This window comes from Podarcis vaucheri (genome assembly GCF_965113315.1).
Source record: "Podarcis vaucheri genome assembly, chromosome: 14".
NCBI lineage: Eukaryota > Metazoa > Chordata > Lepidosauria > Squamata > Lacertidae > Podarcis > Podarcis vaucheri.
Window position 1 is genome coordinate 2,529,928 of NC_138752.1, and position 16,412 is coordinate 2,546,339.

General features: G+C 45.5%; 1 protein-coding gene across 2 annotated transcripts in view; it reads right to left on the reverse strand.

Moving 5' to 3' along the window:
- The window catches only part of LOC309518208 (thrombospondin type-1 domain-containing protein 4-like), a 128,851-nt gene that overhangs the window by 108,776 nt on the left and 3,663 nt on the right, over positions 1 to 16,412 (reverse strand). For both annotated transcript variants that reach the window (XM_082198104.1, XM_082198105.1), the window contains exon 2: positions 1,183 to 1,277. In XM_082198104.1, coding sequence (XP_082054230.1) covers positions 1,183 to 1,211 — 29 coding nt within the window. In that variant the 5' untranslated portion in view covers positions 1,212 to 1,277. The remainder of the gene's footprint in view (positions 1 to 1,182; positions 1,278 to 16,412) is intronic.

Below are 16,412 nucleotides of genomic sequence, written 5' to 3' on the forward strand. Positions count from 1 at the left end.
CCCACCCTATAGTGGCAAAGGGGGCCCTGCAGGGCTCTCTGCTTGGCTTTCTGAGCTCTACCCAAGCTACGCCCCCTGCTCAGGCCACCCCCTTCCTTGTAGGCACACCCCCTCACTGGCCAGTCTCTGCGTCCCCAACCTCTTGCTTGCCTGGATGGAGGGTGCAGGGGTGGTTAATGGCTGTATGCATGTAAACCACCAACTTTTGCTGACGGTTCAAAAGTAAGGGTCCTATCTCTTGCTCCGCCCCTTTTGCCACCCACCCCTGGCATAGGGCTGGGCTAAGATGGAAAGCAGCCCTTGCCCTCGCCTCCTCCCTGGAGAATATTGGAAGCAGAGGCTCTGGCCTGGCTGGGCAGGTGCCTGGGCTCCCCCGGCCAGAAGGGGCCACCACTGTCCCTGCCACCATTAGCACCCTGCCTCAGGCCCTGCTGCCATCGGAGCTCCAGCTGCCACCAGTCATGCTCTTCACCCCGTCCTCCCCATAGACATGTTCTACCCGGGGATGGGGCTTGTAATGGATGATGAGCCAGTACCTGAATCCTGGAAGCTAGGCTCCCATGCGCCCTTGGCCAGGGGCTGTCGGGGAGCCCCCAAAGCCGGGACAAACCATGCACCAGAACCTCAAAAAGCCCTTCCTTTGCACTCCACCAGCAACTTCCTCCACAGCCATTGGGGGCAGGTTTGCTCTGCTCTGCCTCCTCCTCCTCCTCCTCCTCTGCCAGTCCATCTGCCTCCCTCCCTCCCTCCCTTTTTCCTCTTCCTGCAACTTCTGCCTGTTCTCACAGTCTTTCTTCCCCAGTTCCTCTCACACGTCTAATCGTGCCACCGGCTGACTGAAGAGAGGGTCCCAGAGGGCTGCTGCAATGGCCCATCCCAGTGGCTGGATTCCTCCTCCCAGAGGAGCCTGTGCACCTCGCCCAGCACCCAGAGCGTGCGCAGACAGGCAGGCAGACTCCTGGCCACCCAGTCTGGGCCTGGGCCATCAGCACGGCCAGCCTGGCCAGCCCCAAGGAGTGCCCTCTATCAAGCCCAAACCCTGCAATGCAGGAAATACAGCAAACCATTGTGCCAAATTGTCTTCCAAACTGGCTCTGTTCCCCACTGGGCAACCTCCGTGTGAGATTCCCCAAGGTACAATGTGCAAGGCACATGAAGAGGGGAGGGGGTACCAATACTTACCTTAAAGAGCCTTTAAAATTGTCTGCCATGGTTAGTGACTCTTAACGTGATGTGTCCAGTGTGATAAAGAATTCAGGGTGGGCTACAGCAAGATCCTAGGGAAACAACAAAAACAAGATAGATTACTTTTCAGCATTTCATGACAGAAAGCCCACTACCCCTCTAGGTAAGCGGTCCAATTTGGGGGCTGCTCCTACCATCAGCAAAGCATGGTCTTGGTGGTGGTGCCACCATCAGGAGCTGCCTGGTTGGTACAGACCTGTGACAGGGCCTTTTCAGTGGTGGTTCACTCATGGTGAAATGTCTCCCTCATTATTAAGTGTCAGGAGGCATTGGGAAAAAGTCATGTTTACGCAGGCATTTGGTGGTTAAAGACCATTCCAGGCAACCCTCGGATTATTGGATGGAAGAATGTTTTTATAACTGTGTTTAATTGCTTTTAGAATGCTTTCTTGTATTTAAAAAAAATGTAAGTGATTTTTGGTGCTTTTAATTGTAATGGTTTTTAGAATGTTTTACTCTGTTCTAAAATGTTGGTTTTGGATTCAAATAGTGCATCTGTTTGTTGCCACAGACTCCTTGGGGTGGAAGAACTGGAAATAAATTCAATCAATCAATCAATAAGACACTTTTCCTAATGTTCCACCCTATGTTGAAAGGGTTCAAAGAGGGACAGATCAGTGTTTCCCCAGCCAACATCAATTTTGCATTCATTCATAAATCTGTTCTGTCCTGTTCCCACATTAAACTGCATAAAAAAGAAATCCATACAATCATCACCATAATCATCATTATTAATTACTACTTATACCCTGCCCATCTATGACTGGGTTATCCCAGCCATATATTTAAATGTGTACGTAAATGTTTAGTTAATATTTTACACTTTATGCTTGCCTGTCTTGTTATCATTATGTGTTATTAAAACTTCAATAAAAATATAATTAAAAAACAAGGCATGTATTAAAAATATATTTTATCCCAATGTACACATTTCTAGATGTATTTTATCCCAAGCACCTCTTTCTTTCTTTTTTTTACACATTTTGAGACAACATCCATATGGTAAAATTGAAAGAAGTGCAAAAGCTGATGTATAATTGCATTGTATTAATCCAGGAGGTGCAAATTAGATCAGGTCACTTAAAAATGCAGGCCAAACAAAATTCTCCTCTGTCACTGGAAAAGTCTAGGCAAACCTTTTTCTACTGTTGTTGCTGTCTCTCTCTGCTGAATAAGGTTTAGACAGGCTCTGCTTCTTCTACAGAGCCGGGTTTTGGTGCCTTTTGCTGCTCACAACTAGCACAGTGTTTGAACAGAGCGCAGGGCCATGAAGTGAAACATTACAGCATCATTCCTTGTAGATAAGATGTTATCCATTTCTGTCAACCAATCAGATAACCGCAAGGTGGCCAAAGGAAGCCTGGGTTTATCTTACAAACCTGCCATGTGCACAGCTCAGTACAAAGCTTACAACCAGTTTATTGTACAAACTTTGACATTATCAGCCAGATAACATTGGTTTTAATTATCTGCCCAAGACAATTGTGGCTTGTATTTTTGCAAAAAAATGCAAAGCAACTTTTGAAGCCTCTCTTAACTCAAGTGGGCAGCCAGGCCTGTGCCAGTTTAGGGAAGTCCAAGATTCATGCCAAGGAAATTGTAAATCTGAACTCTGAATAAGTTGAAACGTATTCCATTTAATTCAGAGCCAGCACCAGCGAGTTCAAATGGAAATCTCTTCCTAGTAAGCATGCATAAATTACACAAGATCTTGCTTGACCCTGAGGTTTTTAAGTGTGCTTAAATATGTAGAATGGGAGTCATTGCACATGGAACTTTACAGGGACATCCACATCCTTAAACAAAACACAGATAGTAAAAACAAAGAGGTAAAAAAACCCTACACTTTTCTAGTGCGTTCCTATTGGAATATTGTTGTTGTTGTTTAGTCGTTTAGTCGTGTCCGACTCTTCGTGACCCCCTGGACCAGAGCATGCCAGACACTCCTGTCTTCCACTGCCTCCCGCAGTTTCGTCAAACTCATGCTGGTACCTTTGAGAACAGTGTCCAACCATCTCATCCTCTGTCGTCCCCTTCTCCTTGTGCTCCCATTTCTCTGCCCCTTCGAAATCCAGCTTGCACTTCTGGGAGTTCTCGGTCCACATACTGCTTAAGCCTGCCTTGTAAAATTTTAAGCATAACCTTGCTAGCGTGTGAAATGAGTGAAATTGTGCGGTAGTTGGAGCATTCTTTGGCACTGCCCTTCTTTGGGATTGGGATGTAGACTGATCTTCTCCAATCCTCTGGCCACTGCTGAGTTTTCCAAATTTGCTGGCATATTGAGTGTAGCACCTTGACAGCATCATTGTTTAAAATTTTAAATAGTTCAGCTGGAATATCATCACTTCCACTGGCCTTGTTATTTGCAGTGCTTTCTAAGGCCCATTTGACTTCACTCTCCAGGATGTCTGGCTCAAGGTCAGCAACCACACTACCTGGGGTATACGAGACATCCATTTCTTTCTGGTATAGTTCCTCTGTGTAATCTTGCCACCTCTTCTTGATGTCTTCTGCTTCTGTTAGGTCCTTTCCACTTTTGTCTTTTATTATGGCAATCTTTGTACAAAATGTTCCTTTCATATCGCTGGTTTTTCCCAATCTATTGTTTTCCTCTATTTCTTTGCATTGCTCATTTAAGAAGGCCTTCTTGTCTCTCCTTCCTATTTTTTGGAAATCTGCATTCAATTTCCTGTATCTTTCACTATCTCCCTCGCATTTTGCTTGCCTTCTCTCCCCCGCTATTTGTAAGGCCTCGTTGGACAGCCACTTTGCTTTCTTGCATTTCCTTTTAATTGGGATGGTTTTCGTTGCTGCCTCCTGTATAATGTTACGCGCCTCCATCCATAGTTCTTCAGGCACTCTGTCCACCAAATCTAAATCCTTAAACCTGTTCCTCACTTCCACTGCGTATTCATAAGGGATTTGACTTAGATTGTATCTTACCGGCCCAGTGGTTTTTCCTACTTTCTTCAGTTTAAGCTTGAATTTTGCTATAAGAAGCTGATGATCTGAGACACAGTCAGCTCCAGGTTTTGTTTTTGCTGACTGTATAGAGCTTCTCCATTTTTGGCTGCAGAGAATATAGTCAATCTGATTTCGATGCTGCCCATCTGGTGATGTCCATGTGTAGAGTCGTCTCTTGTGTTGTTGGAAAAGCGTGTTTGTGATGACCAGCTTGTTCTCTTGGCAGAACTCTATTAGCCTTTGCCCTGCTTCGTTTTGAACTCCAAGGCCAAACTTGCCAGTTGTTCCTTTTATCTCTTGACTCCCTACTTTAGCATTCCAATCCCCTATAATGAGAAGAACATCCTTCTTTGGTGTCATTTCTATAAGGTGTTGTAAGTCTTCATAGAATTGGTCAATTTCAGTTCCTTCAGCACCAGTGGTTGGTGCATAAACTTGGATTACTGTGGTGTTAAAATTCTATCATTTACTGTGATGTTAAAATTCTATCATTCTATCATTTTTGAGATTGCATCCCAGAACAGCTTTCGCCACTCTTTTGTTGACTATGAGGGCCACTCCATTTCTTTTATGGGATTCTTGCCCACAGTAGTAGATATGATGGTCACCCGAACTGAATTCGCCCATTCCCGTCCATTTTAGTTCACTGATGCCCAGGATGTCAACATTTATTCTTGCCATCTCATTTTTGACTACATCCAACTTACCAAGGTTCATGGTTCTTACATTCCAGGTTCCTATGCAATATTTTTCTTTACAGCATTGGACTTTCCTTTCGCTTCCAGGCATATCCACAACTGAGCGTCCTTCTGGCTTTGGCCCAGCTGCTTCATCAGCTCTGAATCTACTTGTACTTGTCCTCCGCTCTTCCTTAGTAGCATGTTGGACGCCTTCTGACCTGAGGAAGCTTTTATATGCCTGTTGTCTTTGTCCATGGAGTTTTCATGGCAGGGATACTGGAGTGGCTTGCCGGTTCCTGCTCCAGGTGGATCACGTTTGGTCAAAACTCTCCACTATGACCTGTCCATCTTTGGTGGCCCTGCACGGCATAGCTCATAGCTTCTCTGAGTTATTCAAGCCCCTTCGCCATGGCAAGGCAGTGATCCATGAAGGGGCTATTGGAATATACTACACGTTAAATATCTGGTTTTGTACATGATTTGCACATTCAAGGCTAAATCACCAGTCAATGGGTTTTCTTTTCACTGAACACTAAACATTATAAATCAATATCTAAGACTAATTCAAAAGTTTGTGCATGCCCCAATACGTCATACAGACCTGAGCTCTGAAGGCAACACTGAACCAAACCAGGATCCCTCCTTAATGTGTAAACAACGTGGTTGTTTCATTTAGAGAAAAGGCTAGTAAGAGGCGACAGGATAGAAGTTTATAAAATTATTCATGGCCTGGAGAAAGTAGACAAAGTTCATAACTCTTCAACTAGTGGACATCCCATGAAGCTGAATGTTGGGAGATTTGGGACAGAAAAAAATAAAGGACTTCTTCACACAGCATACAGAGAGCCTCCATGTGATGGAAACTGTTTTATTAGTAGTAGTACTACCAGAGGAGGAGGAGGAAGAGGAAGAATTACTATTTATACTTTCATTTCAAGAAGAAGAAGAAATGCTAAATAATGAAGATGCCAGATGTGCAGCCCCAGGTAAGGTATTCCATAGCCCAGGTGCCACAACCAAGAAGGTCCTGCCTCTTGAACTCCAAATGGCAAGGGAATACAGAGCAATATCTCTGAAACTGATCTCTGTGTGAAAGAAAAGCAGATAAGGGAGGAGGCCATCTGTCCATTTACGTTCTTTGGTTGGATGGATTTGCCACCATGATAGCTGCAAACCTACATGCATCATAGAGGGGGAATACAATGGGCTGAATCCAAAATATGCCCTCCTGCTTAGGAAAGGAATCCTTGCACCCACAGAAGTGCAACATTGATGGAAGACTCTGACCTACAGAAGGGCATTTCTGCATCCAACCCAGTAAGATTTGAATTCCAAAAAATTGAAAACTTTGAGGGTCAGCAATGGAGACAACACACCACCGTTAATTACTCACAACAGCACAATCCTGCCCATAGATGCCTCCTCAGGCATCTGCTTCATTGAGCTCCATGGGGCTACAGCCTTAAACAAGGTCCTGTAAAGTATAATGCAAAAGGTAAGAGAAGGAAAATACCAACTTCCTAATTGGTAATTTTGATTTCCTCGAGGCAGCTCCTGTGGGATTGTATGACTTGACCCTTTGTTTACTGAAAGCAGACACTTTCACTTTTTCAAACTCCCAAGAGGCGACAGTCACACATGAAAACTCTTCCTGTATCACTGGATGCTCTTTAGACTGCCGCCCCTCAACCTTCCCAGCCTCGCTTTTAATCTCTCTACATGCAAACATGGATCAAAAGAGTTCAGCTAAGAGCTGTTCACCTGCAGCAATTGTGCTTCTACTCAGTCAGGTGCAGGATAGGTCTGTGCTATGTAATCTATTTTGTCTTGTTGACTTAAATGTCTGCCATGCCAAGCCAAATTTCCCTTGGTATTTATCTTTCTGCTTAGTGTGTGTGCCTTCCCAGCTGCTACTAACAATTTTAGTGGAAGTAGCAAAGAAACTTCAGGACTTGCTTGCTTTTTCTTTCTTTCAAAGGACTATTTCCCTTTGATTTATTACCCTGTTCCTTTTGGTTAAATTCAACGGCCAACCAGGCCAAGCAAATAGCTTTTCAGGGAACAGAAAACAAGTACCATCCCTTTCAACAAGTGTGTGTGTGTGCATTGCAGTAAACACTCAAAATTTTGTGAATGCTGATGTGCATTGTGCAATAAAGGAACTGATCATAGTACAATAGTTAAAGTACTGGACTTGGGTCTGGCAGATCTAGGTTCAAATCCCCACTAGGCCTAACCTGACTCACAGGCTTCTTGCAAGTATAAAAAAGCGAAATATGGATGTGGAAAGTGGAGGAAAAGTGGGATGTGGATGTAGTAATACAGTGTAAAAAAAAATGTATTCCTCGTCTCTGCTCCAGAGGAATCTATCAAAGCAACGAATAAAGTATATAAATAGACATATATAACAAAATATTCTATATTATGTGTATATCTATTATGTCTATAATATGTCTATGTCTATACAAAAAGAGGGGATTAGATTAATTTATTAAATAAATTAAGCAGCAGCAAGAAAACCAAAGCTTTCTTTTAAAAGAATCATCTCAAATGCCAACTGAACACAGATAGAGAGGAAGATCATCTCAGCTCTTGTAGGAAGGGCTGAAGAGTTCCCGAGGGACCTCCAGATGTTCCTTCCTTCCTAAATTTCATTCAGAATTGTATTTGTATGCTCCTCTTCCACAAAACAAATCCTGCCCAAAGCTGTTTACTACAAGGAAAGCAGGAATACATGGCAAATCAAACACCACAGGAACAAGTTCATGGTATTATAATCAAACAGCAACATAATAGCAAATATAACAGCACATTTTAGTACTATAAATATGAGATTAAGTTGACAACTTTACGCCTCCTGGCAACAGCAAAAATAACAAGGGAGCTTGGCTGTTTCTCCCTGGCCCTAGAAACTACAGTACAGTGGTACCTAAGGTTAAGTACTTAATTCGTTCCGGAGGTCCGTACTTAACCTGAAATTGTTCTTAACCTGAAGCACCACTTTAGCTGATGGGGCCTCCCGCTGCTGCCGTGCCACCGGAGCACGATTTCTGTTCTCATCCTGAAGCAAAGTTCTTAACTTGAAGCACTATTTCTGGGTTAACGGAGTCTGTAACCTGAAGTGTATGTAACCTGAAGCGTATGTAACCCGAGGTACCACTGTACTGGGTCTTGGCATCTTGCATGCCTCCAGTCACTAGAGGGCAGCACTGAGACTAACAGAGAGTCAACAAAATACACGGTGTGGTCTCTGGTCTCCTGCCAAACTGCCAAGTTTCTCTTTCTCCCTTCCCTTTCCCCATGTTGGCTTAGAATCCAAAGCCATCCTTATAAAGGATGCCAACTTAAATAAAATATGGGGGGGAGGTAAGCCCCACCCTGCATAATTGATCACATGACATGGCACACGCACACCGTTTAAATGGAAATACTCACTGACTTTGGGAGCTTGACCTCCTTAAATACTTTATGGGGGGGCTGAAGGGATCTCGGCCCCTAGGAGTTGGCTCCTATGCTTTTAAATAGAGCTCCTATCCACTGTAAACTAGACCACCAAGCCTCAGACCAACCAGATGCCCCAAAATGATACCGCTGTTGACTGTATTCAAAAGCTGCTGAGAAATGCCGAATAATAAGCAGCCCCCCATCCCTTCCCCACTGTAAGTGGTCATCCACCAGGGCAACAAAGCTACTTTGGGTCCCACATAACAGCCAGATTGATATAGGTTAGCACTGTCCAAGACTCGCTCCATTTCAGAAGCAGCTACAAGGGTCTGCTTGAATCATGGACAGGTACCAGCATGGCAGAAGAAACACTGTTCTTGTTTAGTCGTTTAGTCGTGTCTGACTCTTCGTGACCCCCTGGACCAGAGCACACCAGGCACTCCTGTCTTCCACTGCCTCCTGCAGTTTGGTCAAACTCATGTTAGTAGCTTTGAGAACACTATCCAACCATCTCATCCTCTGTCGTCCCCCATCAGGGTCTTTTCCAGGGAGTCTTCTCTTCTTGAGGTGGCCAAAGTCTTGGAGCCTTAGCTTCGGGATCTGTCCTTCCAGTGAGCACTCAGGGCTGATTTCCTTTGGAATAGAGAGGTTTGATCTTCTTGCAATCCATGGGACTCTCAAGAGTCTCCTCCAGCACCAGAATTCAAAAGCATCCATTCTTTGGCGATCAGCCTTCTTTATGGTCCAACTCTCACTTCCATACATCACTACTGGGAAAACCAGAGCTTTAACTGTATGGACCTTTGCCAGCAAGGTGATACAGAAACACTGTAAAGCCAATAAGTTGTCATTTTCCAACTACAATTTCAGAAATTGGCTAAATCTTGGTATATGCATGACGAGATTGCTGGGACAATTATTAAATCCTTGGGAAAACAAATCTTTGCACATCTATTCAGTAAGAGCGCTGTTTGGGAGTATGCTGACATCCATCCTCAAAATATTGTGAAGAAAAGCAAAATAGCCAACTTTCTGTAAAAAGATAGTTTGTGCACCCAGACCTGCCTATGAAAAGGCCACGTTGAAACTACATTTCAAGAGTGTCCTGCACATTTGGAAAAAAAATCTGAAAATTTCAAACTACCCTAGGGGTGATCCAAGGGTCATCTCGCAACTCCCAGGCTACAGACGTCTGCACTTTGGGGCAGTCCCATTTTATCTTCACAGCAGTCCTGAAAGGTAGGATAGGTTCTATGGGGTGGAGAAAGCCAGTAGGCCAGACACGTCCAAAGTCCGTTTCGGGGGACTAATCCGGCCCCTGTGGCAGTTTATTTTCTGGGGTAACAGAAGCATAAAAGAAGCTCAACAACTTTGGGGTAAAATCATAAAAAAGCTCAACAACTTCAATACTAAAAAAAAGGGCCAACAACTTTGGTTGGCCCTTCGGTCAGCCCTCATGGCCCTTCACTTCATCAAATCTGGTCCTCTTTGAAAAAAGTTTGGACTCCACTGCGGTCGGGAAAAGGTTTTCTCCCTCTCTTATAACAGTAGAGCTCAGGGACATCCCATGAAGCAAATGTTGGGAAATTCACGACAGAACCTTTTTGCACATAAATTATGGAGCTCACCTTCCACAAGATGGAGTGGTGGCCATCCACTTGAATGGTTTTAAAAGAGGATCAGAAAAAATCATGGGGAATAAGGCTTAACAATGGCTGCAAGATGGAAATAGAATGAAACTACAGTAAATCTAAATACGGGAATACACTACAATAAATTAATAAAAATACTAGATAGCATCAACACAGGCGCACCATGAATCATACTTGATGCATTCACGGTGGCTTTTTCCACCTGCCTGGCTCACCCAAGGAGCCTTCACAAATGAGTCACTTTAAGGGGTATTTTTATCTGATCTATTAGCAACTGTAGGCAAGGTTAAATGAGTAATTGTTGGTTTTTTAGTGTTGTGGTGCACTGATATTATATGTCTTCTTAAGTATTGGTTTTTTTATTAAGTCCTACAAAGATTCCCCTTAAAATTAATAAAGATGAAAACAGATAAAAGTATTCTCCACCAGTGAGTTCCATCATTATTGAGAATAGAAGTTCTATAGAATCTTAGATGGGCTAGATGTTGGCATATACTGGTGGCACTCTATATTCGTATAAGAAATAAAACCATGCCATCTAGCTAAAAAAGATCCTTTGAGCTCTGCCCTTTGCATACTTTCAGTTCTTATGTATTGTCATTGTAATTCAGCACTGAGACTTTGATTTTTCTGTGAACTGCTTTGAGCACAAATTTACTGTGGAAAATGCATTATGCAAACTACCAGTGACAATGAGCTCATTTGTGCTCTCACCACAACCCAACTGTCCCAGCCATGGACTCCTCCCTGCAAGCAAGGGCAGCTGTGGCCAAGCTCTTACAGGTGCCCCCAAGGTGGGGCTGGCTGGCTCAGCCTTCTGGCTCTCTAGGTGCAGGTGCAGCAAGGAAGGTCCAGGGAGGCTTCATAGCCAGCAACAGCCTTAAGGCTGCTACCTGCCCACCTCCAGTTCCAGTTCTCATGGGGGATCAGTCTGGCAAGAGGGAGTGTCGGATTCTGGGGCCTCCCCAACAATCAAATCCATCTTGGTTTGAAGGCTGAAAATCCTTTGGGGCACTCGCCCCAAGAATGCCTCATTTCAGGGGCCACTGCCATGCTAGCTCCATGCTCAAATGCAAGCAGGGGAGGAGACTCTGGAGTGGACAGACCCCTCCACCATCAAAGCTCTTCTCCACCACCGGAAAAGCTCCTCCACTCCTCCCTCCCCCTTCCAGCCAGCAAATCTGGGGCTTAGAGTTGCACTGCTAATTCTCAAAGTTTGCTACCAATCAACCAGCCAAAGCTTGAGTCCAATTATCTACCAATTAAAACCAATCAAAGCTTGCAAACTTGAAATATGCCCAAATGTACTAATCTGTAACTACTTCCAAAGATTGCATAGAGACATGTAGAGAAAAAGAAACGCAGCCCTTCCTCCTGTTCTGCTTGCTTGGAACGCCTGAAGCTGAGCGATCCCACCCTTCACCACCGTGAACTTTTCAGGAACCAGAGAGTGCCAACAGCAACATGATGGTATCCCAAAGCAAATTGCTATTCTCAGAGGATTTGTGGTTCAGCTGCAGCATTAATATTCTAGATGGAACCAAAGCCTAGCTTGCTAGCTTCTCTTAAAAGTTTATGATCCATCTTATTAGCAAGACCTTAGGAAACAATAAATACTTCCACGCGGCTAATTGCAAGCATGTGTACACAGAGATTAAAGTGCAGTGCATGTCAGGATGATGTAGGGCCAACCCGAAACCCAGTGAAAAATTATGTTGCCGTGGTCAAAGGTACTTCCGTACAGTACCGTGGAAAAAAGTGTGGCAGGAAACATTATTCCACAACCTCATCCTGTTAATGACAACCACTGTCTGAGATGGGACGAGGAGCTACCTTTTTCTGTTTCTAAAGCAAATGTTTTGCATCTATCAGGCTATATTAAAGCTTCCACTCCCTTTCCTGAAACGGAAAAACCCAGCTCTCCAAGCAGAATACCATAAACATTTTTAGTGGCACCTTCAGTCTGAGAAAGGGGAAGACTGACTCCTGGGTTGCAGCCCTTCAAGCACGGCCTTGTTTGGCATGGGTTGAACGTTGCTATCAAGTGACAAAAGTGAAGCATCTAACTTCCAAGGTGGTCTTCCTCTGGTTTAAGAACATAAGAGGAGTTTGCTGGATCCGGCCAGTGGCCCATCTAGTCCCGCCTCCTGTTCTCACAAGGGCCAACCGGACGCCTGCAGGGAACCTGCAAGCAGAAACGGAGCACAAAGCCATCTCTCCTCCTGTGGTTTCCACACACTGGTGGGGAAGCAGGGCTGTCTTTGGCCATAGAGATGATCTACATGGAAAAGGTACGGGTCTGCTGGAACTGCACCACTTCAACATGCAAGTGCAGGAATCATAGGATTAAATGCTCTCAAACATCAAGAATCCCCTGGCTGTGGAAAGCAAGCATGTCAGGGACCAGGGCACAGGTTATTATTACATGTGCATCTGTTTATCACATATCCATTTGTGTTGCTCTAAAATATTGTTGCCACGTTATATTCCTGCCACTCAGTTTTTTTGTTTTTAAAATAAAGGGTGAGGGAATCCCAGGGTTTGCTGAGGTTTTACTGTCTACTTTTCTGCACCTTCACTATATAGCAATTCTTTGCCCTGGCTCTTGACAGTTGAGGGGTGCATTTTTGGGTGTGACTGTAAGCTGCTTTAAGATGTATTTAATATTGTGTTGTTATGTTGTAATCCACCCTGGGGCCTTAGGGTGAAGGGGAAGGTAAATAATAACCCTGATGTTTTGGACTACAGTTCCCATCAGCCCTGGTGAAGGCTGGTCTCTGAATTGTAACTCCTCACCCTTGGTCAAATGGCTCACCTCATACATTAAGCTGCGTCAGGGCAACCACACCAGTGAATGCAACATATATTGTGTTCCTTTTTGAAGAGCTTATATGACCTTATTAAAGCATCTGGACACGCACACAATGGAAGCCAGCTCTTAACTGCTAGCAGATTTAGTGGCATGGTGAAAAGGCTGGATGGGTCATTTTCAAGCAGAGAATCGTTTTGATTCATTTGTGGCAACATATCTCACAAAAGGCATCGCTGCTCTTGATGCACCTCCAAGCTCTTCTTCAGGGAAGGCAGGAAGGATGGAAGAGATTATGGCGATTCCCAGAAACAAAGCCTCAATCAGGTTGAGCTGCTGCTTCATACCCTCCAAGTGTCCCAATTCTCCAGGGACCGTCCCAGAATTACAAAAGCCACTCTGGCTTCTAATCTGATCCTGGAATGTCCCTAGTTCTCCCACCAGTGCTGCCGCCGCCAAGCTCAAAGATAGGGCTGCCATACGTCCAGACATTACCAGGATTTGACATCTGAGGAGAATCCCCCCCCCAACCCACCTTGCAGGGTTGCTGTGAAGATAAAAGGTTAGGGCAGAATCTGCATGCAGTGCCTCAAATTCCTTGCTATGAATGGGGCCCATTCCCTTGACTTTCAGTGGGGCTTCCTTTGAAGGTGACTCGGAAACTACAACTAATCCAGAATGCGGCAGCTAGACTGGTGACTGGGAGCAGCCGCCGAGACCACATAACACCGGTCTTGAAAGAGCACAATTCAAAGTGACCTTTAAAGCCCTAAACAGCCTCGGTCCAGTATACCTGAAGGAGCGTCTCCACCCCCATCGTTCTGCCCGGACACTGAGGTCCAGCACCAAGGGCCTTCTGGCGGTTCCCTCACTGCGAGAAGTGAAGCTACAGGGAACCAGGCAGAGGGCCTTCTCGGTAGTGGCACCCGCCCTGTTGAACGCCCTCCAGTCAGATGTCAAGGAGATAAAGAACTATACAACTTTGAGAAGACACTGATATTTTATGTTTTTACATATGCTGTAAGCTGCCCGGAGTGGCAGCATATATTATTATTATTATTATTATTATTATTATTATTATTATTATCCCTGCATCTAATTTTAGACTCCTTGGGCCAGGCACCTGCCTTAACTGTACACTCCAAGGCAGGAGTAGCCAGCGTGGTGGCCCCCCCCCCTCGATGTTGCTGGACTACAATTATTACCAGTGCCTTTTTTCTAGAAAAAGAAGTGGGGTGCTCAGCAGTTATGGACAATCTCCCTTCAACCTCAGCTGCATCTCCAGTGTACAATACCAGCAGTGGACTGCACCACAGGGTTGTCGTTAAGCCATTAGTTCTTAGCTACTGCTCCCTAATCTGCAGCATGGGCGTGATAACTGTATTATATATTCATTAGCATAACCATTTTTAATGCTTAAAAATGTGTTGCTTAAAACAAATACATTTTACAAAAACAAGACCTGAGTTAGAAACAACATGACCAACTCCTCAGGCATCTGTTCCAATCACAACTACACTGAAATCCTGGATTCCCCTCTGCCGTTGCTTTCCTCTCCAGCAGAAAGAGTCTGGGTGGAAGTGGGGAATTGCCATCAAAAGCATCCAGGAAGCTCCGTCTCTAAACCATGCAGTCATCACTCTATTTTTAAAAAATATAACATCTATGCGGGTGTGTGCTTTCCTCGCCTGCCTGCCTGCCTTGGGCCTGTTGAGTAATGCTCTAGGCTTTGTCCATTTGCTCCCTGGTGGGCTGCCCCCTTGCCCACTCACAATTGACCGAACGGACGGATCAATTTTCCAGGCAGCAAGCTCAGCTCAGGAAATTGCTTTGCTCCCTGAGAAACCATCCCCAGGGCTTCCCCAGGCAAAAAAGAGGTGCCACTACAAAGTACTGGCACGTACCAGCCAGTTCAAATCCCCACGACGGGGTGAGCTCCCGTTGCTCGGTCCCTGCTCCTGCCAACCTAGCAGTTCAAAAGCACGTCAAAGTGCAAGTAGATAAATAGGTACTGCTCCGGCGGGAAGGTAAACGGCGTTTCCGTGCGCTGTTCTGGTTCGCCAGAAGCAGCTTAGTCATGCTGGCCACATAACCTGGAAGCTGTACTCTGGCTCCCTCAGCCAATAAAGCGAGCGCCGCAACCCCAGAGTTGTCTGAGACTGGACCTAATGGTCAGAGGTCCCTTTACCTTTACCTTTAAAGGTAAAGGTAAAGGTACCCCTGCCCGAGCAGGCCAGTCTTGACAGACTCTGGGGTTTGTGCGCCCATCTCACATCTATTGGCCGGGGGCCAGCGCTGTCCGGAGACACTTCCGGGTCACATAGCCAGCGTGACAAAGCTGCATCTGGCGAGCCAGCGCAGCACACGGAACGCCGTTTACCTTCCCGCTGGTAAGCGGTACCTATTTATCTACTTGCACCCGGGGGTGCTTTCGAACTGCTAGGTTGGCAGGCGCTGGGACCGAACGACGGGAGCGCACCCCGCCGCGGGGATTCGAACTGCCGACCTTTCGATCGGCAAGCCCTAGGCGCTGAGGCTTTAACCCACAGCGCCACCCGCGTCCCTCTACCTTTAAGTCGCTACTAATTAGATGTCTCTGAGACCAGAGGAACCCAAAGGTTCTCACTTTGCTCAGAAACCAAATCACAGAGAGAGAGAACCCAGGGAACTGTACAAAGCAATGGAGCAAAAGCCAACAGAAACATTCAACTCAATGCAGACGTGCCAGCGTTGATAACATCCCTCATTCAACATGCGTTGCAGGCAGGCAGCAAATCCTACAGCCCAAAATTGTGCTTCTAAGTGCTAACCTGACGAAAACTGGCTCTCTCCTCTACACGTGGCCCAGGTGGAAGGGAACGTGTATAAAAATGCAAAAAGGTATCTGTCAAGGGACAGTTTCATTCACACAGGTGTGTTCAGGAATCATTATTTGCTCCACTATAGGGAGCTGCTTTATACCAAGTCAGAGCAGTGGTCCACATATTGCTAACACTGCCTGGGCCTCCCCTGGTTCAAGCACAGCTGATCAGTCTTTGAGGCCTGTGCGTAGCATCCATGCCTTTCAGGGATTTCCCCGCTTCCCCTAATCCAAAGCCACCAAGCTGCGAGCCTTCAAGTGTTGTTTATCAGCAACTAGCGCAGAGTGCCCAGTGCTGCCCAGGAATTTGTAGAAACCCCAAAATACTGTGTTTTTAACTGCACTGTGCTATTTGTGAGTTTGCATCCATCGTGCCAAAAAGGCAGGCGACCAAAAGTCACATTTGGGTCCATCTTGCTTCAGAATGGCACCCAGCACCCAAACATAAATAGCAACTGCTGCCCCCACCTCGGGAACCCTTGCGCCACATTTGGCAACAACACCTATAGAGAACAAGTGGTCAAAACCACATTCCGAAACATATAGTAGACATTGGTACCCTGCATTGGTTTCCAAACATGATGGGTGTTTAGAAACCATAACCATTCGCATAAAGTTACACGCAAGCACTTGCCTGCAATAAATTAAATTAAATAATTCCTGCAGCAGAGAGTGGGGGGCAGGATCCTGGTTGGCTGACATTTCTCGGCTGTCATTCCACTTTCTTGGGCTCCATGATCAGTGCAGATGGTGACAGC